General features: G+C 38.2%; 1 protein-coding gene across 6 annotated transcripts in view; it reads left to right on the top strand.

The window, feature by feature from the left end:
- Adgrl3 (adhesion G protein-coupled receptor L3) overlaps positions 1–26,988 on the top strand; it is a 734,036-nt gene that overhangs the window by 539,256 nt on the left and 167,792 nt on the right. For all 6 annotated transcript variants that reach the window (XM_050149593.1, XM_050149588.1, XM_050149591.1 and 3 more), the window contains 2 exons: positions 24,388–24,690; positions 26,702–26,805. In XM_050149593.1, the coding sequence (XP_050005550.1) occupies positions 24,388–24,690; positions 26,702–26,805 (407 nt within the window). The remainder of the gene's footprint in view (positions 1–24,387; positions 24,691–26,701; positions 26,806–26,988) is intronic.

Consider the following 26,988-nt stretch of genomic DNA (forward strand, 5'->3'; position numbering starts at 1 on the left):
CAGAGTGGTGAAACTTCTTGATCTCCTAATGTTATGGGGTTACTGTGACATGGGACTTCGGTTTGATATTGGGGAAGACTTAGGGGAGAGGAGAAGCAAAACAGAGTATCTTCTGTGTTTCCAGCTCACTTTCCGAGTAGCACTGGGAGGAAGTTATTGTCGCTCAAAGTTCAGTCTGCAGTGAAGATGGATATGGCAAAGCACTGTTTACCATATTTAGTTAGAGTCTTGGTCAAGGAAAGCACAGGCATTGGGTCATAAATCAGCTGCTCTGACTCACTTTGGTTTGCACAGGGGTTCTGCTGATCGAAGGACAACCAATCTCTCATCTACTTTTGATCCACAGTTATGTATTTTCACTGTGAACTGCAGTCAGAAAGCGGGGACTGTGATAGAATGTTGAATAATGATGTGGGTGGAAAAACGCCTAAGGCACCCCCCACATACATATAGGCCTTAGTACCACATACGAAGGCCACTGCCACTACCTTGGATAATAAGTGTCTCTGGACCCAGTCTCCATAGACTAGTTACCTTGCTCTCTCCAGAAAACATTGCATCTTACCATCTTTCCTGGACCAACAGCATTGACTTTCTCTGGGGACTTGTTAACTAACTTCAAATTCAAGAGTTCTGCTCAGACTGCTGCCTTGAGTCAAGCCCTACAAGTGACTTTTGGACACTACCGAAGTGTGAGCAGCATTGCTCGACACTGTTGCTAGGCTACTGGACTCCAATCTCATACACATATGGGACCAAGCTAAATGTCTTCAAGTTTGGGGTATTATTTTTTTCTCTTTTGATTTGTTCGGAGGAGGGCCTTGTTTTGCAATCAAATTAAATCCACCTTCCTGGCGACTTTCACCAAAGTCATTCTGACTTACTAGGTTAGAACAACAGAAGTGTGGGTGAATGAACACAGACCTCCGGTTTCAGAAACCAGCTCAGCTGCCCAACACTGTGAACACTAGGGCCTGTTTCCAGTCCTAACCCTCCAAGATACGCATGAGGTCCTGACCTCACTAATAGGGAGCCATGCACTGTTGACAAGGGAATGTTCTTCTTGTGCTGTGCCTGGATGTCGTACATTCTCAGTGTGACCATCCTACGGTTTGACTGAACTGTGAAAACGGGAATAGAGTAGATATTTTAAAAGTACTATACACATAAACAATGGTACAAAAAGAAAGGAAAAATGCTTTCTTTTTAGACATTATTTAACAAAACTCTTACTGGTAGTTGTAAGAGAAATTTAGGCATCTTATGACTTCAGGGCAGCAATTTATTTCTGGCAGGAAAAGGCAAAAAAAAAAAAAGCGGCTGCCAACATGAGGGCACAGTTTGAAGAGATTGGAGCCATGCAAGCATCTCTTCATAAACATCAATTTTTGCCTGGCATTGTTTTAAAAATGGCTGCTTTTTAAAAAAAATATGGTAGTTATGCTCAAAGAATTTTGAATGAAATCCTGCCTTGTGATCCCCCTGTGATGATTGGTCAGCATTCATTTTTCTGAACTGTCTTGTTTAGCAGCAGAGCAAAAGCAAGACAGTCTAAAAAACTTCGAGACCATGTCATCAGAATCAGGAAAGCGGGCTTGAAGGGTATGGCTCAGGACCTAACATTCATGAGCCTTTGGTTCCAATCAACGTAACTAAAATAATCTTGAAAATGAATTGAGCATATTTGAATGGAACTGGACCATACAGCTTCTTCTTAGAAATTTAGTAACTGAAGGAAAGACTATGAGTTTTTGTTTGTTCGTTCCTCTATTTTTGAGACAGGGTTGCTCTGTATAATCCTGGTGTCCTGGCTGTCCTGGAACTCACCCTGGGGTCTGCCCACTTCTGCCTCAAGTGTTTATAGAGGTGTAACACCACATCCAGGGGAAAAACTTTTTAATTTATTACTATTATTATTTTTTTTTGAGACAAAGTTTCTCTGTATAGCTCTTGTCCTGAAACTCACTCTGTATATCAAACTGGCCTCCAACTCACAGAGATAGATCCTCCTGCCTTTGACTGCCTAAGTACTTGGCTCAAAGGCATGCCCCACCACTGCCCTGCTAAGACCTTACTTTTAAAAGCTGATAATCCATTTTGATATCTTTTCCAGGTCAATTTGTCTATTAAGGATTGATTTATTAGTGAATGATATTTATTTATTCACTAATAAATATTGTCATTTATTAGTGAATTGACAGAAAATCCTGGGGGGAAAAATCGTCTATAAAGGTAGCGTCTCTAAGTCTATGCGATTCCCTAAATTAATTCTAGCTTCAGATCAGAGCAGGAAAGTCAAGGACTGAGTTTCCTCACTTTAAAAACCTTTCATTGAGTGTCGGTAAATGCTGGCATGTTGTACAGACAACTCAGGCTCTCTCTTGGTTTGTATTTGACTCTGAGCATTGCAAAGCCCCAGGGTATCAGTCACCTACGTTAAATGGAGCCCAACAGAAAGCTCTGCTTTTGGATGTTATTTTGGCAGTCATTTGCTTCCCCAAACACAGGCAGAACCTATAGTAATGTTAGCTTTAAGAAGGTCAGAATTGGATCTACAATTCCCTTTATTTGTGTTTAGAGTGATGCTGTACCGCTGAGGCCACAAGTAAAGCTAAGGTCACTAGTAGAAACTGGAGCAAGTAATGGAATTTTCAAGCGGAATCTCTTTGAATCTGCTGCAGAACTGACCAGAGGATAAAAAGGAATGTCATATTTGCTGAACCGAGGGAGCTCTCTGAATGCAGCCCCAAAGACACATGAAAGAAACAGATTGGGGAAACTGCCGATGCTGGGAAGCTGTGCGACCGAAATGCAAGGGAGGAAAACAGAGTGAGGTTTGACTTCACTGGGCATTGTATGCCTTTGCCTAGGGACTGTCGCGTGCATATGGCTTTTACCCCAAATGTGTCAACGGCCTAAGTAATGCTGCGCAAGCCGGTAAATTTTAGCCTGCTAGGATAAATCGTAGAAGGCTTTAGCTATTTATATCTGTAATCTGCTCAGTATTCCACTCATCTGCCACTAGTTAAGATTCAATTAAATTGGAAGATAATATTTTGGCCTTTAGAACAAATGCATTTTTGGTAAATTTCTCCAGACAAGACACCATTTCTATAGCTTAGTGGTTAATAACTATGTCTGTTAACAGTTATCTATACTTTCCCTACATTTGCCCAAATACTCTTTAAAATAAAATCATTCAAGTTTCTAGCTTAAAGAAAAAGAAAAAAAAACTGGGTATTGTATCTTTCTAGAAACTTTAGTCCTAGAGCCTGTAACCTAGACAGGCTTTCTAAAATAGATAGTGTCTGGAAGGCTGCTATTTAATACTAAATTGCGGAAGTAATTGATTATGTCATAACCAAGCACAGGAAATAATAAGGACCCTTACTTCTATTCCTGCAACTTCATTCTAACCATGTCACCTTCCTTCTAACCCTGAGATATACCTACAAACATCATGTTGCATCCTAAAACTGTTCCAATATTTGAAACTCAATGAGCAAGTCTACCAGACAATAAAAATAACCTAGGTTCCACTTAAATACGATAGTTTTTATTTTGTTTTCAGGATGGTATTACGATAGTTTTTAGATTTTTCCATTCCCTTAGGTCTTGTAGATCCCAGTCATGGGAATAAAGTGCCCAATGCCTCTCCTCACACTGTTCCTGCAGGTGTTTCTGGGCCGCTCCTTTTTGTGGTAGAGTATTTCTGGCTCCTAAATAATTAAACCTGAGGATGGAGAGAGGGTAAGGAAAGGCGGGGAAGGAGCGTGTGGTAAGCTTTGATGGCTGCCCAGCTTTCATTCCCTCGTGGAGGGATGAATAAAAATCAGTGTCTGCCATGCAAAGATCAAAGGGAAATATGCAGCTATGTCGTGACAGTTTGTGTTCCCCCGTAAGGAGCACCTGCTACGGCGGCCCATCTTCATGTTCCTCCCACACGGTGATTAGTCCTATATTTTCCTCAGGCATTCCCTGGGAACCTCATTCTACATGTCTTGTATGGAAAGCACATGCACCTTCCAAACCGAAGGCTGGCATCCTCTTCTCACTCTGGTGGTTGAACTTCTGCTAGTTTCCTTTCCTTATTTGTCTCCTCTTCTGTGCTTTGCTTCTCTTGGGTGACCGTATTAAGCTCCCAAGAGTCCCTTCTCTCTGTGCTTAAATGAAAGGGAAGCATCAAATCAACTCCTTAGGCGAGGAGAGAAGAAGCACTAATTATTCACTAACATACATAACTAGCTGGTGACACTAGTTGACATACTTCTCCATGATCACAAACTTGCAAAGCCTCTGTGTTGGGGAACTTCCTCAGGACAGGCTTCAGTCTTTAACGATGTCAGATTAATTTCCTGTGTACCTGTCTACATGGACTCCCTGTGATAAGAGAAACTCAGCTCTGGCTGGGGCTCCATTTTCTTCTTCCTGCTCATTGAGTACAGGGCTAGCTAGCAATGCTCAGCTCTCCAAGTGCCTCCGAGTCTCCTGACATCTTCAAATTGAGGAACTGCTCATCCAGTTTTCAGAGAAGCTCCTATTACTTCCTAAAATACAAGTGTCTCCGGAGTATACTCTAAAACCTTCTTGGAGGAAAGGTTCTTTTCTCATATCTGTCATAATCTTATTTTAAGAATTAAAAGTAGTGTCACATCGATCAAGCCTGCGTGCACTTGTTAAATAACAAAATTCAACAAGACAAAAGAAAATCGGAAAATCGTTCCATGCTCTGGAAGCTCAGGTATTCAGCTGCACTGTGCGAATCAGGTTAGGAACAAAAATGATTATGAGCATGGTGTTAGGATTACAGTGACTTCTGGTGCTACTTTTGTATGATTACATCATGGAAAGTTCTTCATGATCTAATATTCAATTCATTTTCTTACAGAAAAAAAGTAGAAAGGGGGTTATGCTATTCCTCATATCCATTTTTCAATAGCTATCTGAAGAGATGTTTATGTAACAGAAAATTGCATTGGTTATAGTTTGCGTGAGAAATGTCCCCCACAGGCTCGTGTTTGAATACTTTATCCCTCATTAGTGGTGTTGTTTGGGGAGATTACAGATCCTTTGAGGTGGGAGGGATATCTGGGAGGAGGGACACAGGAAGTGAATGGTGATAGCCTTGGTCCCAGCTGTCCCTTCCTGTCTGCTACCATGATGACACCAGTCATCTCAGGCATTTGTTGTCCCAGACTGACTCATCACCGACCACACCTTCCCCACCAAGATGGACCACAGCCTTTGACATTGTGACCTTCCCTCTCACTTATTTATTTATTTATTTATTTATTTATTTATTTATTTATTTATTTATTCGGGGGCAGTTTTGAGATGGGGGTTCTCTATGTAACAGTTCTGGTTCTTCTGGAACTTGCTTTGTAGACCAGGCTGGCTCTGAACTCACTGAGATCCACCTGCCTCTGCCTCCCAAGAGCTGGGATTAAAGGTGTGCGCCACCACTGCCCAGGAACCATTCCTCTCTTGCGTGTCTTCTGTCTTAGCAAAAGTAAGAAATATGATATCTAAATGTAAATAAACTTTAGTTTTACTTTATTTATACAAATATGTGCCTTAGTGTGTTGTAGGAGCGTGTGTGTGTGTGTGTGTGTGTGTGTGTGTGTAAACTTCTGGGAGTCAGTTATTTCCTTCCACTTTGGTGTGGCAAGTTTTATTTTTTTTTTGTTTGTTTTTTTGTTTTTGTTTTTTGTTTCTGCCACACTGCATACTCCAGGCTAGCTTCATGGTAATCCTCAAGCTTCATGGTAATCCTCCTGTTTCAGCCTTTCGTTTATCATAGGATTGTAGACATGGTCTACCTCCTGCTGTAACTGGGTTTCAGAGATTGAACTCCATGGATAGAATTGCACGGCAAGTGCTGCTTACCCCCACACTCATCTTCCCGCTCAATTCTAGCAGAAGCAGACTAACAAAACAAACTAGATTCAAGTTTAGGTGATTCAAAAACCTCCAGACATAAAATCCCAAAGTAAAGGTGAAAAATCTTTGTTAATTCCAATGAAGAAAGCAACAATTTAACAAAATGAGATTGAACTAAATGAGGTGTGATTCAGTGGGAATCTTACAAGGCTGGTCAGATTCGTTAAGATGCTGCTGGCTGGCGGTCCCTTCCAGGGGACAAATGCAGCGCTCTTAGAAAGAGGGTCTTCTGACCTATGTTCCAAGTCCAGCTAAATAGGTTTTGAGAAGAAGACACATTGTGTTTTTCCTGCTTTTGTGATCTATTTCGGCTGCTTCCTCCAATTCTGAAGTGCCATTTGGGGACAACTTGTTCAGTAGCTTTCAGGTAGTCACATGAACAGTCCATGGTATGGATAAAAAGTACAATTAGAAGTTCAAATAAAATGTTCAAGAATAAACCGTGCGTGAGCCAGGAGACAGAAGGCAGAAACCAAACCTATAAGAAAACATTCTGGCAGATGAAGCAAGTTGGGGAATTTAGGCAGATTGTACAGAAGGAAACAAAGCACAATTTCTCCCTGTTAAGTAGAGCTGATGCACCGCAGGCATGACACAGACTTCGCTCTGATTCCCTGAGATGCCTTTTGGCTGGTTTTTGCCAGACAGTAGCATTTTCTTTCCCCGATGATGCAATACTTTTTTTTTTCTAAATAATTGCAAGGCAAACAAAGAGGTAGAGCTTAAGGAGTAGTTAGTGAAAACTAAGGTGAAATTATGTCTGTTCTTTAAAGGGAGAGCTATGAAATGTGTCTTTGTATATTAAGGGCACACAGTCATTTAAATAACACGTTCACCACCACATCTATCCAGTATTTATTATAAAACAGATCTTTATAGTTGGTCCAATTAGGAGGAATTATATAAAAATTGATAATTTTTATAATTCTATTTTAAATATATTTGGAGAACTTAATAAGAGATAAGAGATTTTTGCTTTCATAATAAAGGTGAATCTGTCTTTTCATCTTTATAGGAAAAGTCACTCAATCCAGTGTAGCAATTATGTGTATTTGATGACAGCAAATTACTTTGAGGACCATATGCTATATTCCAAAAACCTAACAGAGCTGAAATTTCTTTCTATGAGTGCTCATAGAGAACTTTCAAATCAGTTGTGCATCCTCATAGTTTTCAACATAGATAAGAACATGAAATTGTTTGTAAGTTTGATTATTTTATGTTTTTATTCAGTACATATAATAGTGATGATAAATTATGAAACAAGTCAATATAAGAAGATATAAGAAGCACAATTATTCTTTGTAACAATTTTCTGTAAAAGCCTACCTGTAAGTACAAGTTTATGTAATTTTTACAGAAATTTTACAGAAATAAGGAGTATAAATTAAATATTAAAAGATTAAAATAAGCCATTTTGAACTGTGTGGGAAAAATAGAGGCACTTTTTAAATTAATACCATATAGATCTAGACATTTTACCCCAAAAATTGGGGTAAAATGCCTCTCGTCATACTTGTTATTGTTTATAACAATAACAATAACTAAGCTAGTTACTCAAGTTTTATATGATTATAAGGTTGCATACAATGTTACGTCTTATGAATTTTTGGTGTCCTACTGAGGCTATGTATAACCTCCTGCTATATCTGTTTATAATTATGTGGTCTATATGTCTATTACATACTTTTTAATGGCAATAATGTACGGGCCACTTAGTAAACCCTCTACTCTTGCATGTCTGTGTTCTTTCCATTGGCTTCCTAGTAGATGCACAACATCTTATATAAACACAAGGATTTCTTTTGTACTGTTTTATTGTGATGTTGTGTATTAAATAGGAATATAAGAAAATGACCTTTAAAAAAAAAGTCATATCGCCATGATGTATGCCTTTAATCCCAGCACTTTTGAGGCAGTTATAGATGAATCTCTATGATTTCAAAGCCAGCCTGGTCTACAGAGTGAGATCCAGGACAGTTTCCAAAACTACAGAGAAACCCTGTCTTCAAAAACCAAAAAAAAAGATTTCATTTCCCCATGTTGTATACTTTGTCATTTATAGGCCTGATATCAAACTTTAATAATACTTCGTTTAACCCTGGTTTGTTATAAAAAGATTTAGTTAGTTTACATATGCAAAAATATGTATATAAAAACATAACAAATTATAATTTTGCAATAATATGTGTATGGTTTTCCTTCATTTGCTTACATGTGAAATGTGTGGTTCTTAAGGATCCTAAAAATATAACCATCATTTCCTGTTTAAAACTTTTGCTAAAATTTTGGCTCTTCTAGATCTAAAGAAATTTTAAAATTTGATCTGCTTCTTTCAAAAAAACACGTCTTTTCTGCCTTGTTCCCTTTTTTTCATTGTTATCCAGATCTACCACATTCCTCCTGCTCCTAGCATCATTAAAGAAATGTATGTACTTTAAAGAAATGTATGTACATAACACAGCCTTTTCTGAGCCCCTGCTATCCCTTTCCAGTTTTTTGTTTGTTGTTGTATAGACGCACTACCTTCTTTATTACTTTGAGATACTGCTATCTTTAACTCCATTCTTAATTATAACCTTGCAATGTCCTTCGTTCTTTCTTTTTACTCTCTGTTTGTATCTCCTGTGTTTTATATTCTTTCACTAGATTAATACCTCTAAGGCCAGGTTCCATTATATGTTCGCCTTCTTGGGGGGGGGGGAATATCTATAGACCAATAAGGAAATTACAGTCCTCTCTTAGCGGTCTTTGTCTGGGACGTACCCTAGTGCAGTATGATTTGCATGTTAATGATGTGAAACCAAGTGTGTACAAAGTGGGGGAAAGGAAAATATAAATGTGGTTCAGAGAGCAGGCTTGCTGGTTACTCCCCAGACCCTTTCTTACATGTTTAGCTTGAGAAGATCTGTGAGGTGAGCTTGTGCGAAAGCTAATGAAATGGCTTGTGATCGTCTCCTGGCGTGGCAGGGAAGCAGGAGGTTTCAGCGCACATTTCTCAGAAGGCCTCTGGACTCCAGAGGTATTTGAACACGCTGGAAGGCCAATACTTGTAGTAAAGAAGAGGCTGCCCGAATCACAGAGTATAGCACTATCTGAAGTCAGAGAGTCTGTAGTGTCTGCAGTCTCCCTGCCTCACCAATTCCTCCCACTCCAACCCAGCTCAGAGAGGCGGTGGAGGTGATTTGTGCTTTGCACGTTTCCTTGATTTTCTCCTATCTCGTTATTCATGTTTTACTTAAGTGTAAAACAGCAGATGAAACCGATTTTTCACTATAAAGCATGATTAGTGGGAGTGTGTTTTATAAATGCCAAATCACTAGACAAAGAAAAAAAATAATCTGTGTTTTTGAAAGCCATCCAATTTCATTTTATTTATTACCTTTGAGCCATTTCACAAATTAAAAGCAACCACCTATCCATTTCAGGTAAAGATTATTATACATTTAAAAGATCCCAATCCTGTTATCAGTATGCACTAGCCAATTTGTTGAGCAAACATGGATTAGATGTGAAGAAATGCCTGTTGTTCAATGGCTTTTAAACTGTGTTGGTTTTGCCCTCAAAAAGACATATCACAGTTTTTAGTGGCATTTTGGGATGCTGAGTGCTACTGGCATTTTGTGAGTATAGCACACAGATGTTGCCAAGCCTTCTGCAATACACAGGACGATTCCTCAAGCCCATATGCGTGCAAAAGAGTGATGCAGTCTACATCAGTTTGTGCCAAGGTTGAGAACTCGTGCTCACATAAGGATGAGAACACAAAACCATATCCTACATTTTAAATTCTGACTCTCAAACAGCGACTATTCAAGTCAGATAAACAAATAAATCCAGATGGGGCTTACGTGATTGCAAATAATGTAGCTGCTGTTTAACAATGGATGGCTTAAAATGATTTATTATCAAAGCTTTTGCTGGTTAGGAGTCTGGGCACAACTTAGCTGGGTTCTCAGAAAGGCTTTTCCTGAGAACTGTAGGCAAATTTCTCAATTGAATCTTCACTGGGGGTAACCTGCCATCAAGTCCATATGCCTTTCAGTACTTGTTCATTGATGCTTAAAATATGGACTTTGGGTTCTTGATTACTGTAGGACTAAGCAACTTGTCTCACAGCTGCCTCGGCTAGCACAAAACATGATGTGCTTCAAAACCATTGTTGAAAATCTTCTTGGAAGGTGCACGTTAAAATGTTACAGATGTAATCATGTTCCCGGAGATGGTGTCTCTACCTCTTCGGGATCCTGAAAAGAGACCTTTCCGTTGGTTGCTGTGAATCCAGACAGTGAAGTCAAAGCTAAATTCCAGTGTTTTTATTCTCCGGATGGAGAATGAATAAGCAGGATCTACTGCTTACAAATCTTCTCACTCCATCCATTAAGGGTTAGGAAGGCACAGAACAAAAGAAATGAGGGAGGGGGACAGGGAAATAAAAGATGACACAGAGCAAAAAAGAAGGGGGGGGGGCGAGGGCAGGGAAATAAATGCTCCCTACCGTGTGGTTTAGTCTGCGATAGCCTACATGAGCAGGAGTGTGGAAGAAGCAGGTCCAGAGTAAGACTGTGAATTAGGAGCTAGAGAAAGTGCAGCACTGAACAGCTTCTTAATTAACTCTCTGTCCCAGGGTCAGAGCAGCAGGGGTGTGACCTGATTTCTTCAGGGATCATGCCTTTTAGAGTTACCAGCCTCTAAAAGGGACAGACCTTTGATCTAACGATGATATTTAGGGACTGCGTCTTTCTAGCATCCATTAAAAGTAATTATGATAAATTTTGTCCACTGGAGATTTGCTAAGAAACTCTGTCCATGTACTTAAGAATATGCAGATGGATCATTTCTTGATATTGAATTATATTTAGCCTTGGCTATAATTAAGCTAGTTTAACTTTTTTAATCCTAACTAATTTCAACGTTGAAAGGCTGGGTAATAGCAGAAAGGTACCACTAGAGAGATTCATTGTTAACAACGTAGTATAGATATTGCCGAGCAAATTTTATGGCTACTCTGAATCTTTTATCATTTAGTCTATAAACAATCCATGATTTTTCAGATGCTATTTCAGACTTATACTGTAAAACATACTTTCAATATCTCACACACGATAACTGATAATGTTATCATGTGTCAGATTGCAAGTGTACTTTGCAATTTCACAGGAGCCATCTGAATTTCTGTTTTATATAAGTTGCACTTAAGATGCATAATTTTGGGAAGAAGAGTGGAAATTATATAGTCAAAAAGAATTTTCCCTTAAATAGCTTCCATGGGTGTTTATACTATTTGCATTTCTTATATATTCATAATATTTAATTTAAAATATTTTTTGAGCATCAATTATGTGCCAAAAAATATGTGCCAGGATAATATTGCATTACCCTTTATAAGTCTATTTTACTTATTTTTTCCAAACATCACTTGCCTACTTTATAGATCTATCAAAGCTCCTAGGATAAATATAAACTGTCTCACAGTGGCTTCTTTCATTTACCTATTGACCTGGGCCCATTTGTCTAATGGTGCAAAATGTGATCCGCTTCCAGCATTGATCCTTAAATTATTTTAAGACAATATCCCCAAATAACAATATATTGAATACAAATATAACTTACTAAACATGGTTATTTCATTCTTTTCCCATTTTCTTATAATCACAATATATCAGGACCAATGATTTAGGTAAGTAAAGGGACTGGGGTCTACGAGGAAAGAAGGATTATGCTTGAGATGGGCAACTGTATCAGGGAAAGAGGTATTCTGACTGTAGAAGATGAGAAGGTGGTTTGGGGAATGCAGGTACTGAAGACACTGTGGTTACTAGAGCAGGAGTCAAAGTATCAAGAGCATGGATTGTAAGGGTTTCAAAACTCTATTTAAGGATTGTGAATTGACAGGACCAGGTGGGAGCTTTTAAACAAAGACATCTGATTTCCCTTTTCAACAATGACCCAAACTGAAAGGTTGGAGGTAGATTGTCATATCTACAGAGTGATACAAAGAGAAGATTTCAATGTTGACAGGAGTAATAGCCTGTGGGACCCCAAGAACCCCCTGCTCAGTGGGAAAAAGTCAGTTCTAAGGGTTCCGTGCTGTGTGACCCCATTTATAGTGCATCTTTGACACAATGAAAGCCCAGAGGGAGAGCAGGTTAGTGCCTGTCTGGTGATAGGAAAAGAGGTAATTAGGTATGAAAATGGAGAGCTGGCATAATGCCATACTGTTATAGCTATGGACCAGCTTTACGTCTTGCATGTGGAGTCACACAAATCTGCACATGAAAAAATATTACAAAGAACCAACACACACAAACACAGAAATCATTTAATTTTTCTTAAAAATGCTAATATTTATTTTTTTGGGGGGAAAACTCTTAACAAAATGTCCGAAAGCTGAGTGATTAGAGGCCACAAATATCAAGGTTGAAAGTCAAAGACCCAAATCTCTAGGTCTAGTTTCATCTGACATCTGCTCAACGCACAGATGAAGTTGTTCTTGTTTTTCCTCCCAGGGTCCTGCTTCAGTCTATATATTGTCTGTGGACTACTCTGTTATTAAGACAATTGCCATTTTGTAAGGATCGTTCCCCCAAACACAATTAACTTCAATCTTGCTAAAAGGTCTTCTACCCATTACAGTGGCATTCTTTAGTTTCTGGGATTTCAACAATTCTACAGGAGTGGGCACAACTGAGTTCATAAGAGATGAAAACTGAGGTACGCACTGATTGTAGGAAAAAAAAAAAACAAAAAACCTTGGACCAAAATCTTATCCTGGCTCTGACATTAAAATTTAGCTATGTAAGTTGTTATCATTCAGTGACTTTGGTTCAAATGATTCTACATTTTATAATCTTCTATAAGTCTAAAATCATTTTAAAAGTTTGAAATATTTCATGGATAAGTTATTTTGAAAAATATCTTGTATTTATAATTTCTTTTTTATGCTGGAGATTAAACTTGGGGCCTTACACATACTAAATGCATGGTCTAAAGTGAGCTATTTTTCCAACCCAAGTTATTCTTTTTTGAAGAAAAAAATCATTTCATATTAGAGAACAATAGTAATCTGATTACCTTCTGTAGGAGGCTTAGATAAAAAGAGAAATATAATAGTATTTGGTCTTGGAGGCTGCTGTGGAAGATAAACTTTATAATTTGACTTTAGAAAGCTTAGCTTCTCTTGTTATATAATGTAGGAAGTTGGATGACTGTCTAAGGTAAATGCTTTTTTTAAACACAGTAAATTAAGATAATATGAATTTGATTATATTATTATTCCTGATAGTTAATGTGTATCAGACACTGAAATAAATAAAAGAATTGCAGTTTCTGTAGTCAGTAGACTTCTGCAAGCAGATCAGTACCATGACTACGTATGGAATGCAGGATTTGTCCTGAGAAAATAGAAACAGTTGGGGAAAAGTGAAGGCAAATGATGTTGTTATTTCATTACTGTGGAAAGTAGAGAGGAGGAATTGTTGTTAACTACTGCACAGATAAAACTAATTGCTGTGTGAATGAGGAAATATTACCAATTTCTGAACCTGAAGTCCAGTGGAAAACATTTGCCTTGCAAATGTCCAAGAGTTCTATTGCTAAATCTGTCTCAGAAAATGCTTTTGAAACACACAGCATCAGACATTGCGCTTCTACCTGTTGTCAATGAAGAGAGTAAATCTGAAACAGCAATATTGTTTTTTAGTGCAACAGGAAGTAGGTGAAACTTGTCATACTGTAAATGTCAGGATAGGCTTTTTTTTGTCTAGATGCACATATAAATGTATTTGGGGTAAATATTAAGGAACGTTACATACAGTTCTTGTATAAAAACATATTCAGTTTCATAACAAATCAGCAGGTTATATATTTAAAGAAAAGAAAAGTCTTTTTTTTTAAAGTAATTTTGGCAAGAGTGTCCTTGTAATCTCAAGATTTTTCTCTTTTTCTTCTGTTTGAAACTGTATCAAGGGACTCTATTATAGTGTTGCTTGATATGTAAACTGTATTGCTATACCATAAAGTATGGTTGCCAAAATTAGTTTATAGATTAAAAATAGTACATAATTCTATGGAAACACTTGTCTCTTAAGCCTGTAGATCAGTAGTTTCTGATGAAAGTCTTATGGATGTTAAGTAAAACATTAACACTTGTATGTTAAATTTTTCTATTACACGTCTTCTGGCGTGGATGATCACAGATTTTTGTCCAATCTTAGCAAAGTCACCGTGTAATCAAGATACTGCACTACATACAGAGATGTCCCGAAAATACTTTTCAAAATTAAGCTGATGTAATGATTCCATCCTTTACCCATCATCGTAGTTGCTTTCTCCTCACTGTTTAAATACATGAAAGAAGCAATTTGAAGAAAGAATTTGGGATCACAGATAGAGAAGGCGCAGCCCATAGTGTTAACGGAGACATGACAGCAGAAGCAGCTTCCAGCCACAGCTGTGGAAGGGGGAAGTATGTATGAAGAGTTGGCTGACCAGGGGTCAGAGATGGGGCAGAACGGGGACAAACATACTCTTCAAGGTTTATGCAACAGACACAACCTTTCACTAACCAGGTCTCACCTCGTGGCGGAATCAAACAATGCCAATACTGGGGACTAAGTTTTCTTTTTAAAAAAAAAAATCTTTTTTTTTTTTATTTTTTCATTACTTAAAAAAAAATACCAATCCAAATTTCCACTCCCTCCCCTCCCACTCCCTCCACATACCCTACCCCTACCCCCCTCCAATCTTAAGAGAGGGCAAGGCACCCTGCCCTGTGGGAAGTCCAAGGCCCTCCCCACTATATCTAGTTTGAGCAAGGTATACATCCAAAGAGAACAGGAACCCAAAAAGCCAGTACTTGCTGTAGAGACAAATCCATTGACCACACAGTCTGCCCCGTCAACCCTATTCAGAGGGACTAGTTTGATTCCATGATCATTCATTCCCAGTCCAGTTGGAGTTGGTGAGCTCCCATTAGCTCACGCACATTGTCTCACTGGTCTTGCTCTCCATGCGGGGACTAAGTTTTCAATCACATGAGTTTGTAGGAAAAATTTTACATCAAAATCCAAACACCTGTTACATGGGCAGATAGCATATTTGCAGGAGAGAAAAAAAGAGTGTGCTATTCCCTTGCCCTCCAAAAGAATCAGAACTTAAGTAGGATTTTGAGAGGTGATTAATATCTACCAGATGTCTATATGCTGTACACTGACTATTGTTTAGAAGTAACTGCAACATAATCATGCTTTTATTGAACTTTAGTATCAGTTATACATCACTTCTATCACTATTTTAAAAGAATTGAGTAAGTGAAATATTTAGCAGTCTTGTCAGTATCAAGGAGGTTTCATGCTGAAGAGCAAATGTTTGACTTCACAAGATGTGAAGAATAAAGTAGCCTGGCTTGCTTCAAAGGTTCCTGAGGAAGCATTCTGCTTTGTTGACTTGGTTGCTGTTCTTGTAGCAACTTGCTGTTCTCCTGATTGTTTCATTCTTACGTTCATTTTTAATTTTAGAGGAAAAAAAATCAGTGCTGGAATTTTTATTTAAAGTTGTTTGTTTTTTTTTTACTTGAGAAACAATGTAATGCCTACTGTTGTAAGCATACAGTGCCAAAAACATAGACAAACACATTTATGTTGTTCAACAATCTCAAAATTCATTGAATAACAATGCATCGATAATGTTCAACAATTTTAATGACTGTGATCTGTCCTATATTCTGCCTACCTTGCTCAAAGCAAATGAATATTCTTTTATTTCAGTCTTAAGTACTAATATTAAATCTCATACCACACAATGCACAGTAAACATATCTATATTTCTATATGCATATGTATGGATTACAGAGTAAATGTGAGTGAAAGAGGTTGCAGCAAACTTCAAGAGGGTTTTGGCAGTGGTCTACCGAAGAGCTTAACTAATGAGAGAATGAGCCAGACCAGCACTTAGAGAGAGCTACTCCCAGGGATGCTGGAGTCAGGGTTGAGAGAGATGCTGCAGACAGAAGTCAGCTGATAGGTTTAGGACTGAACCTGGTCTATAGCAGACAATGGATTAGGACTAGAAAGCGGTGGGTCGGTTCCAGGAACAGATGAACAAATAGGTGGGTGGGCAGACAGTCTAGTAGGCTCTGTCCATAACAGGTAACAAGTTCAACCAGAGCTCTTGGAACAACTCAGGGAGATCTTGGTCTTTGACACACACCAGGTATGCAATGACAGTTGATATGGGGCGTGCTATCGCCGTGTTAAGCATCTATCACTTTAGCGAGCCCAACAGGGACTTACAGCATTTCCTTGCTCTGATATTTCTAATAAAATCTTGGGGTTGTTTCTTTGATATGATTTTAATATACTATGTTTACCCTAGTTTCAGTTCGCATGAGTAAATTTATAGACTGGGTCTATTTTATTACCAGTAATTACTCAGTTCATCAGTTTCTTCTGTGTGGGTGGTGCAGTTTCTGGGACATTTTTGGGTTTGCAGTCATCATCTTTCCTCAAAATGAAGCCCAAAGGTGCTCGTAAGGTAGAGTTTTCTTGTATAATGGATAGCCTAGAGAGAAACAAGCAAACAAATAAAACCCCCAAACACTGTTTCATACATTACAAAGTAAATAAAAGCAGGGTAAAGCCTAATCTCGATACCTCCTTTCCAGTTTCTAAATATAGACAAACAACTTTTCAAACAAACAAACAAAAAACCCCACCCTGATCTGATCTAGGACCTTATTTGTTTTTATGAGCTTCTTAGAAACATACTTGTGTGCATGGAAAATCTAAATTCTCTAAGCACACACAATCAAGATATTTTATAGGCATGTCACATACTCTATGCTCTGACACTTGAAAAATTACATCAAACGTTCATCAGTTCATCAGAGAATATGGTGTCAAACAAGTCCTGTTAATGCCTAGAAACTAGCCATGTTTATACCTCACTGAATTCGGCTGCCCTTCCATCACCAAGCACAGTGAGAAGGAGGGACTACGGAAACTCATGACTGCTCAAGAAGATTAGAATACATGAAATTTGCAAGCTCATCCCTAAACAGGGCATTTTACCACCCATCTAAGGCTCAAGGAGCACTCTGGAAGAGGGGCCAGAAAAACAAAAAAAGCTAGAAGTTAGTGAAAAGTTTGGCAAAATGCTATCTGCAGAGGTTGACACAGTCATTGCAGTCATGATCACATAGCAGCTGGAGTTGTTTGTGTTGGGCCTGCCCAGTGCTGGCCTAGGCGATAGCCATTCCTATGTGAAGAAGGAGCTCCTGGCCCATTCATACCCCTTCGTGATGAGCTACTTGGTAACTGTTGGATTCTGAATGACAGACAATCACAGCCTTTGTGTATCAACAGTGGGCCCACTGGGCTCCATTGTATTCTTTCATATTTGTTCCTAGGGAGACAGTCCTGGTCAAACAAAGCTAAAAAGATCTGAATGTGGGAATGGGGCCTTTAAGGATGTGGGATAACAGGTGTAAGAGAAAAGAGACGAGGGGATGAGAGTTAACTGAATATTCTATAGACATGAATGAATTTGTCAAAGAACATTAGGTTAAAAAAAATACTGGTTTATTACATTTGAGTTTCGTAAGACTAGACGTCTCATTTCTCTATGTCTCATTTATGGATTGAGATTAATAGAGCACTCTTTGGCACATAATAAATTAGAAAAATAGCAGAGCAGACACAACATTTCATTGCTCATTTGTATCCTGAACATTATTTTAGGCAGCTAGAGAGATCCATTATGTGGTAGATCTGAACCCACTAGGGAATTTGAAATGTTATTAACAAAATGGGTGATCTCTATAAGGCCTGCATCCTCTACTCTCAACTAAAGAGAGACAGTCTTAGGTCAACTGCAGACTCTCCATAGCCTGAGTTGACTGAAAGGAGGGAACGCTACAGCAATACCTGTGTCCTTCTCCTCTTATTTTGACTTTGTAACTGTGGAAAACTACTGAGTCACCCGATGCCTCAGTTTCACCATCTTAAAGTGAGGACTATGAGTGATAGCTTCTCACAGGCCTATTTTCAGATTTACAGCAGTCTCTGAGATGTACTAATAATCCTGCTTAGCCCATAATAGGTAATTGGGAAAACCCCACTATGTCTGTGCCATAGGATAACCTTTAAAAAATACATGAGCAGTTGTTGGTGCAAATTCATATTAAAATTCATTTTGTGTTTATCTAGCTATAAATATGTGTGAATGGTCACTATATTTGCAGCAACAGCACTGTCCTAGTAGACAGGGAGAGATTGTGATAGATCTGGACTCAAATCTAGGTCCAATCACATAAAGTTGCCAGGTATGAAAACTTGCCGGATGTAGACTTGGGAGAACTGATTGACTTGGCTTCTGTCATCTCCCTGCTGAAGATGAGTGTACCCACCCAAAGTGTATTTGGAGCAACGAAGAGAAGTAAAGGTGTCCCAAGGTTATGAGAGTACAATTAAAGCATGAAAAATGTAGGGGTGTCTGGCTTTGTGGGATCTAACGTGTTTTTAAAGAGTCCTTCAGATTCCTTTATTTGTACTTGTTATCATATATAGTAAGGCCGTTACAATTTCACGTTTACTAAAATACTTAATTTCATCTGTTTACAATAAGATTGCTATCCTAAGGGAAAACCAGGAGATGTAAATGGATCGAATTACAGAATTAAGGATCCCTCCGCATGGCTGATAGTTTATGGTATTCCACTCTCAAGTGACCTTACAGCCAAACTGTACAAATGAATTCTGAAAGGAACTAGAGATATTTGATGGGAATATCAATGTTTCACCTTTAAGACTGTGTCTCATCAAATCTGCTGCCACCTATGGCTAGCCACAGGGGTCAGGGAGAACATCTTTCTACCTTGAGTATTGCACACACAGCCAAAATCCCTTGCTCAGTGCTGGGATGGTTTTAGCTTTCTTATTTCTTCTATCGGGCCCCTGGGAGGCTTGCTTTAGTAATGGACCTTGGATTCAAATGAACACTTGGCAAGTGCAGATCACAAAGTGCTTATGCAGTCAGCCAGGATATGGTCTACCGAGATGAGTCTAATAGAGAAGTATTGGTAACAGGAAAACTGTGCAGAGAGTAAGGCATTGAAGAGAGGGAAGAAGAAAATGAAGAACTGAGAAAAAAGCTGTAGGTTTTTCATGAGTAGGAAAGCTGGCTATAAAGTGAAATTTGCATTGAGATGACATGGCCTTCTTTCTGTCTTAAGCAATGCATCTTTAAAAAGCTGTCTATCCCACATGACAAGAGCTGTATAGTCAAGGATAGCCATGCCTTATTAGAATCTTTTCATTCCTTTAGGACTGTCTTAGAAGCTTAAGTAAAGCCGTTAGTTGTAGAGGCATAAAGCAATTCAGGGTGGCAGACATTTTTTTTTTCTGTTTGTGTGATTATATTTGATGGTAGAGATCAAACTCAGGACTTGGTATATGCCAGAGAAGCATCCCGCTGCTGAGCTAAACCAACTTGTGTGCTTCACACCGGCTCTCACTGTGCAGTCCATGCTGGACTATGATGTGTGGTCATCCAGCCACTACCTCCAAGTACTAGATTCTCAGATATGAGCAGAGTCAGAGGTTAGTTTTCATAGCAAAGTATTGTAAACATAAGATATGCATCCAGAGGAGAACAAATCACTTCCTGTTTATATGATGATGATCCATGTTTTTCCATTTTAAAATGAATAACTCGTAATATTAATCACTGTATTTTTGGTCATTTAGAAAACATCAGTCACTGTAAAAAAACATCATTGTTTTCACATTTTTATGTTTGTATAGTCTATAAAACGTGCATTAATATTCTAAGTACTAACAGTTCAAGACAGGCTGGAGGAAAAAAATTAAAGAAAATAAGTCAAATAATAAAAATTGCATAAACTACAGACATTACATGTCAAGATTCAGAAGAACTTAAGTTTTTTTTTAATGTATGTGTGGGTGTGTGGGATAAGGCTATGAAGGGAAACTCAATATGTCATTTTGTTTAGCTATTATTATGAAACACGCTAGGAAATGTAATGCTGGTAAGTAGCAAAATTCTCAACTAGGATAAAATGCTAAATGTAAGAAGTCACTCAAACTTACTTTTTTTCGCACAGTAAACTTTCCAAAGTGCACAGCACACAGGACATTTAGCACACAGTTTGATTAAGCTTTCTCTGTCTTCGGGTAAGATTCTTCTGCTGCATCCACAACACTTTTTCCTTATAGAAGACCAAGGCAGTCTCATAGCATGTGATATGGGCTGGAACCCAATGGGCAATGGCAGTTCTGAGGGTTTGGAGTTTTCTTTTGTCAATATCTATCAATAAGGCAAGTTCTTTCCCAACCCTGGGGGACATCGTGCATCTCACTAGTAGTTACTCTGCCAAAACTGGCATCAAACAGAGCCCATGGGATCCTAGCATGGCAGTAAGCGAAAAGGGCCAGGAGGAGAGAGCACAGATAGCTGTTTATAAGTGACTCTTACTTTGATTAAATTTCAACCAAATTGGGCAGTCCCCACTTTTAGACAATTCTCAGTGACTCGGTTCTAATGAAAGAAACCATCTTTGGTTCTTAGAATTAGGTTGTCTGTATTGAGCTAAGATTTGTTTTTTAGAACATATATACTTTACTATGACTGTATTGATTTACAACCATTTTCAAGGAAAGACATTCATTTTCTCGGGTTCTGTTCTCTTTGTGTCGTCTATTGGTTTTCCTTAGTGGTAAGCATAGATTCATGTATAAGATAAATTTTCTAGACTGGACATTAAGAAACATTTAGCTGCCATGTGCTATTTCATTTGCATAGTCTTGCTGATTTTTGCTGATTCTCTGTCTTCTACTGCTTCCTTACTTGCCCTATCTCTGACATTCAACTGTCTTAACTTAGAGTTTTAGTTGCCCTTGGTAAGGCCAACTTCAGAAGAAATAATTTTAACAAAACATGTGCTAGCATATAAGCCAGGCTTAGGGAATTTGAAAAGGCTCTTTGATGGAGATGTATGTGACTCAGAGGAGAGATGGGGACGTAGTGAGATGTCAATGGGCCAATGATGCTCTTTAGCATGGACAAAAATCCCTGTGACAGAGGAAGAGGGTGCAGGTGCTGGACTGTGGACCTTGTGTGGTTTAAATAATGAGTTAAAAAGATGAGAGTATTCATAATGACCTGGAGAAGTTCATGAAGGTCTTTGAGCATAAAGTAAAAATGTTCTCATTTTATTTGGTGAGTATGCAGACACCATTTAAAAGTTTGGAAGGGAGAGTAACATTATCTAGGTTTTTTTTTTTTTTTTTTACTCTAAGAAATATTTCTGAGAAAGTTAGAAAAAGCTTTGAGTGAGTTAATTTTTGAAAAAGAGGAGAAAAATCATAATTTTTATTTTATCACATGGGACTATTATTTATAAAATGGTTTCCTGTGATGATGTCGTCTTAAAAATGCTGTTTTGCTTGCTAGCACTACAGTGACACACACTGAACATATACTAAAGGATCTATTTGAAAGTTTTAAGGCTGAAGTCACTACAAGCAAAAATTTTGTGGAAGTTTGCCATTGTCCTGTGTGAAATGTACAGTTGAGATGGCAGGTTCAAGGCTCCTCTTGTACATATACACAACTACGTACCTTTATACATAAAATTATTGCTGAACTAATCTCCCTCCTAGTTACGTGCTAATCAAAATATCCAGCATTAGAAAGGCATTCATCTTGAAAGCATTCTTTAGTGCCTGCATAATTCTTGAGAAAGAAGACAATTGAAAAACAGTTTCTATTTTAAAAGTATTTTTTCCTTTCAGCTCAAAGAGGTTCGCAAAACAAGTTAATTTGAGCATAAGATTATTTAGCTAATAGCAGGTAACTCTACACATCTCCATTTTTACATGATCAAACTTAAAAAGACAAAGAACGAGCAAGGCTTTGTGTGAAATAAAAACTGCAGCTTATTATCAATGAAAAGATTATAGTTTCTGTCAAAAGCATCACAGTCCTCTAAGTGGTCCTTTCACACACACAAATGAGAGCTAGCTTTGTCTAAATTAAAGAGAAAACACATGAGATTCTCTTTTAACTCTTGCCTTAACACTCCCCAAGTAGTAAGCATCTTCTCTCAATTGAAAAAAAAATTATCGTCTGAAAAAAATTTAAAATATTCTTGTATTTCAGTGATGACACATTCACATGAATTTTTATGAATAAATGCTTAGCAATGCTAAGTATTTAATTTTCAATTTGTTTTTACCTTCCAATGATGTTTTTTATATATTTTTTTGCTGACATCGAAATATGTTTTAGTCTTGTTTTGTTGTTTCTAATTTAAAGCATTAATTTCCTTTAACATTTTGAAATATTTTGTTAAAAGTTATTTAATCCATAGCAGGTATAAGAATTAGTCATTCTATTTTGTGAACCCTGAGCTTTTATTTCGGAACAATAAAATTCTGAACAGTATGGCCATTCTGCTCTGCTTAGCTGTCAGGGAAACACTCACAATTCTACTGTACTCATTCCCCAAAGGTGACGGGCTCCCGGTACAGCAGCAACTGGGGAAAGAAAGGAAAAACTGCACAGGTTTCAGGTAGAAAAAAAGACAGAATCAGCAGAGCTTTGCAATTTGGAGTACATTATTTACTTGGGAGAGGAACAAAGAAGAGACACTCTGCCTTCTTGTCTCAACTTGAAGCGGTTGTACTTTTAATAGCCTACCTTGCCGTTCTCCCTGCCTATTTTTCTTTCATATACAAAGAAAACAAAGAGAAAGCAGAAAACTGAGAAGGTAAGGCAAACAAAGAAAACTAGCATTCAGAGAACATAATGATAGGAATGATACCATTACAGTCATTTGATGTTTGGCAATCAATATGCCTTGCCTCCGGCATATCAGCCCTGGATTGGAAAGTTTTATGGACAGCGAAGTCTCTCTGATGAATGTGGGATGTCTCCTGGGGCAACTGAGAGTTTGCAATTATACTTTTATCACTATGAAGTTAATTTACATCAGGTAGACTATGAAGGATTGCAAAATTGCCACAGGACTCCCCCAAACTTTTAAATATGAGGTAGCTAACACGAGGCTAGAGCCAGTGTCCCTGGAATCTCCTGTCAGTAAGTGAAGTCAGTAGTTTTGACTTCAAGTGCTCCAACTGCAGTGTGTTTATGTAGTGCATTTTGACAACCCCACCATAAGAATATAAATATATTTTCCCAGAAATAGAATTCTGTTAATGAGTGCTCCGTTAGTGATAGTAGATGACTATGCTGTGTCTCGTGTTCATTCAACACTAAGCATCTTCATTTGGTACTTAGAATACATTTGCTCCCATAAAAATATTCTTTAAACTAATTTAGCAATGTAATTTCTTAGAATGTACTTGCTACTTACGTAGTAAGTCAAATTTGATTGTTTTTTTTTTTTTTAAAGTTGGGTCAGTTCTCAAAGCATGCGGGTAGACCATAAAGGTACTCAAATGATGTGTAGTAAAAGATCACACTCAGAATTAATCATAATGTAATTACAATATTTTCCCTTCCTTCTCCTCCCTCCTAGTCCAGCAATATACCGTTCCATGCTCTCCTTCAAATCTGTGGCCTCTTTTTTCATTAATTGTTTGAGTGTGTAATGACTTCTTTTTTTGTCCTCTCTTTGTCATTTTATTATTTTGCCTTTGTCATATTTAGAAGCTTGCATTCTCTAATATATTAGTTATTGTAAGGGGGATTTATAGTTTGAACTTTGTAGTTCAGCATGGCCAACAGGTCATGCATAACAAAGACTGACTGTCCAAGGCAGTAGGAGTCTGAGTCAACTTGCTCACATCTCTAGCCTTGAATCAGAGAGCAGAGGGCTTCTCCAGCACGTGGCAGAGATATAACCTATATAGCCCCTCCCGCTGCACTGACCCTATTCCTTCTAGCTAGGCAATGCTTCCTACAAATTTTACAATTTCTCAAATCTGTGTACCAACTTTTCACAAATAAACTTATGGTAGACTCTTTTCAAACCATAACATCTAATATTAATATAATATCATATCTAACTTCTTTCTATATCAAGTTTGAAATTCTAAGTAGAAGGTTTAAGGTTTTAATTTGCTATTGTCAGAAAGCATTAAGAAATTTACAGAGAGTCTCACTGTATTGTAATTTTGCTTTCTGTGATTAGAGTTGAAAAAAAAAAAAAAAAACACCTCAAAAGCCTGTGTTTGGTAGTAGTCAAATGGCTGTTTTGGTAATCAATTGGCATTCTGACATCTCGGTACTGGCATGTTTTTTTTGCCATGTTTAAATGGTAAATGAGGTCATGGATTTCTAAGGCCTTGACATTCCGTCAACTGTCAAATAAAAGTGATTTCTAATTTTGGGACTTCCTGAGGTCCTACTATGAGCAAGCAATGTAGGTGTTTTGCTCTGTTTTGTTTTCCCACTGTGTTTCAGGAGTTTCTACCACAGGATCCCTGGGAATGGGAAGCACAACCACCAGCACCACTCTTCGGACCACGACCTGGAACATAGGGAGGAGTACCACCCCATCGTTGCCGGGCAGAAGAAACCGGAGTACCAGCACACCGTCCCCAGCTGTGGAGGTGCTGGATGACATCACCACACACCTGCCATCGGCAGCCTCCCAGATTCCAGCTATGGAAGAGAGCTGTGATGCTGTGGAAGCCCGGGAAATAATGTGGTTTAAGACCCGTCAGGGGCAAGTAGCAAAACAGCCCTGCCCAGCAGGAACAATAGGTGAGCCAGCCCCAGCCAGCCTAGCTTAGGCCTGCCTGGATTTCGTGTTGATTTTTTTTCTTCAGTTCTCTTCTTTTCTCTTCTTTTCTCTTCTTTTCTCTTCTTTTCTCTTCTCTTCTCTTCTCTTCTCTTCTCTTCTCTTCTCTTCTCTTCTCTTCTCTTCTTTCCTCTTAGTTCTATTTATTTTGTTATTACCATCTATTTTCCTTATTAAGATTTGATTAGGTTATGAGTTCCATCAAATGAGTGCTGTGTGATCAGCATTTCATAGCAGAACCTGAAAATCACAGGTGAGAATTTGGTTGAAATACCTTGAGTAACAGTTTTCTTTTAGTGTTAGTTCTGGGGGACAATGATGATCTACAGAGCTGGGTCCTCCTTGCAACGTCCCTGCACTGTCTTTGGATTACATCCAGGTTGTTTTCTGTTTCTCAATGATGGCTAAATATTGGTGGCGGAAACTGAGCTGTGTGGACTCCTGGTGACCATTGATCACATCTTGCATTTATAAGAGGAGAAATCATGAATATCTTTTTCACCAATGATGTTGTTGTTCCCTAGTGGCTAAAGGCATGTGATGTGGTCATGAGCCTGTTATCAGATCTATCTCCCACTCACAAGCATCCATTAAAGAACAATCCCCTCTGCTTCTTCCAGGAAATAACTTAAAACCAAATCTCCCTGAATCTTTTCTATTTCTGCCATAATTTATAATAATCTCAAGGTGCAGTCATATTTATCATTTTAAAGACAAATACACTGCTTAACTTGACCTTTGCGTTTACCTTCATAATACTTGACACACCAACAAATATTTGTATCCTTCCTCAAAACGTATAAATAAAATAAATATGTAATTGCTGTATATGCATATATTCTTATGGACTGTCTTTAGACATTATTCACTTGACTCCTTTAACCATGTGGATATGCCATTCCAGATTCCATAATACACGGAGTGTGGATACACCAGAAAGTCTTGTTTTGTATAAAGGCCCATATTTTCCTTTTAGCAAAGTGTTCAAAATCTCAGTGCCATTCTTTCTCTTTCTGAAAAGGAATGGGAATATTTGTTTCTAAAGTTTTCTGTTGGATTGGCCTTTGCAAGCCACTTAAGACGTCCTTCTTTCTTACTTAAAAAGTCACTCCTTCCTCTCTGAAAGAGAGCTGACAGCAGCCTTGCTGCTCTAGACACGTCCTGTGAGCAGTAGTGGAAACCTTTGTTTGCAGGCACTTCATACTACTGAACTAGATCAGTGTTGTCCTGTGGAATTTGGGGAAGAGTTTTAGTGGAGGCTGAACTATTTCTGAGGCTCTCCCAGGACTTAAATGGTACTGCGAGTATGCCTGAGCCCCAATTTCATAGCTCTCTGAACTCTTGTTAAACCCCTAAGACCAGGCCTACACAGTGAGACAGAATTCTCACTGAATTCTAGTCATAGCTGCCTTTCTTTAAACACAGTCCCATTCAGATCCGTCCTCTATTCTGCTGCAACCTGAATCTAACCATTCTTTTCTTCTTAACAATCTTAACTAATTTCTAGCATAGTAGACGCAAGGATTTATAGTCCAGCTTCCTTGCCTTTCCATTTCATTAAATACAACTCCTTCATCTCGGAGAAACCCCACTCAAAAATCTTGATGTCTCCCAAAGGCAACATAGTTCCTCTACCCATGACAGGCTTTCTTGTTTTTCTGACAACGCGCATGCTAACATTGTTTTCCTCCTGCAAATCCAAACAAGAGATCCACAACGACAAGCTATCCATGGCCTTCATTCATGAAATTCTTCCCCACACCCTCCCCTAAAACCATTGAATCCTTTTACATTTGTTCTTAACGCTTGCCCAATGCCATTTACTTTCAAATCTTTGTCTAAGTTTAATAGATACTATATTTCAATGCACTTATCTAATTTTTACCCTTGCTTATACTAAATATGTATGGTGAAGACATGAAGTTATTCTAAGAAATGTGATTTGAATGTTTGAATGTTTCTTTCTTTCTGTAGGTGTATCAACTTACTTATGCCTTGCTCCTGATGGAATATGGGATCCCCAAGGACCAGATCTCAGCAACTGCTCTTCTCCTTGGGTCAATCATATAACACAGAAGGTAAATACAAAACCCAAGAGGAAGGCTTAGCAGGTTCTGTCTCTAGATTGTTGATGACTATTGCTGAACCCAAATAAGATACTTTTAAAAATTAACCTATAACAGTTTCTTCATTTTATTAGACTTTCAAGTTAAAACATGATGTGCTAATTCTAGGATTCTTTTGTTCTAAATTGCAAATCC

Source organism: Alexandromys fortis, unplaced genomic scaffold (genome assembly GCF_014885135.2).
Source record: "Alexandromys fortis isolate MF-2015 unplaced genomic scaffold, M_Fortis_MF-2015_v1.1 scaffold_0, whole genome shotgun sequence".
Taxonomy (NCBI): Eukaryota; Metazoa; Chordata; class Mammalia; order Rodentia; family Cricetidae; genus Alexandromys; species Alexandromys fortis.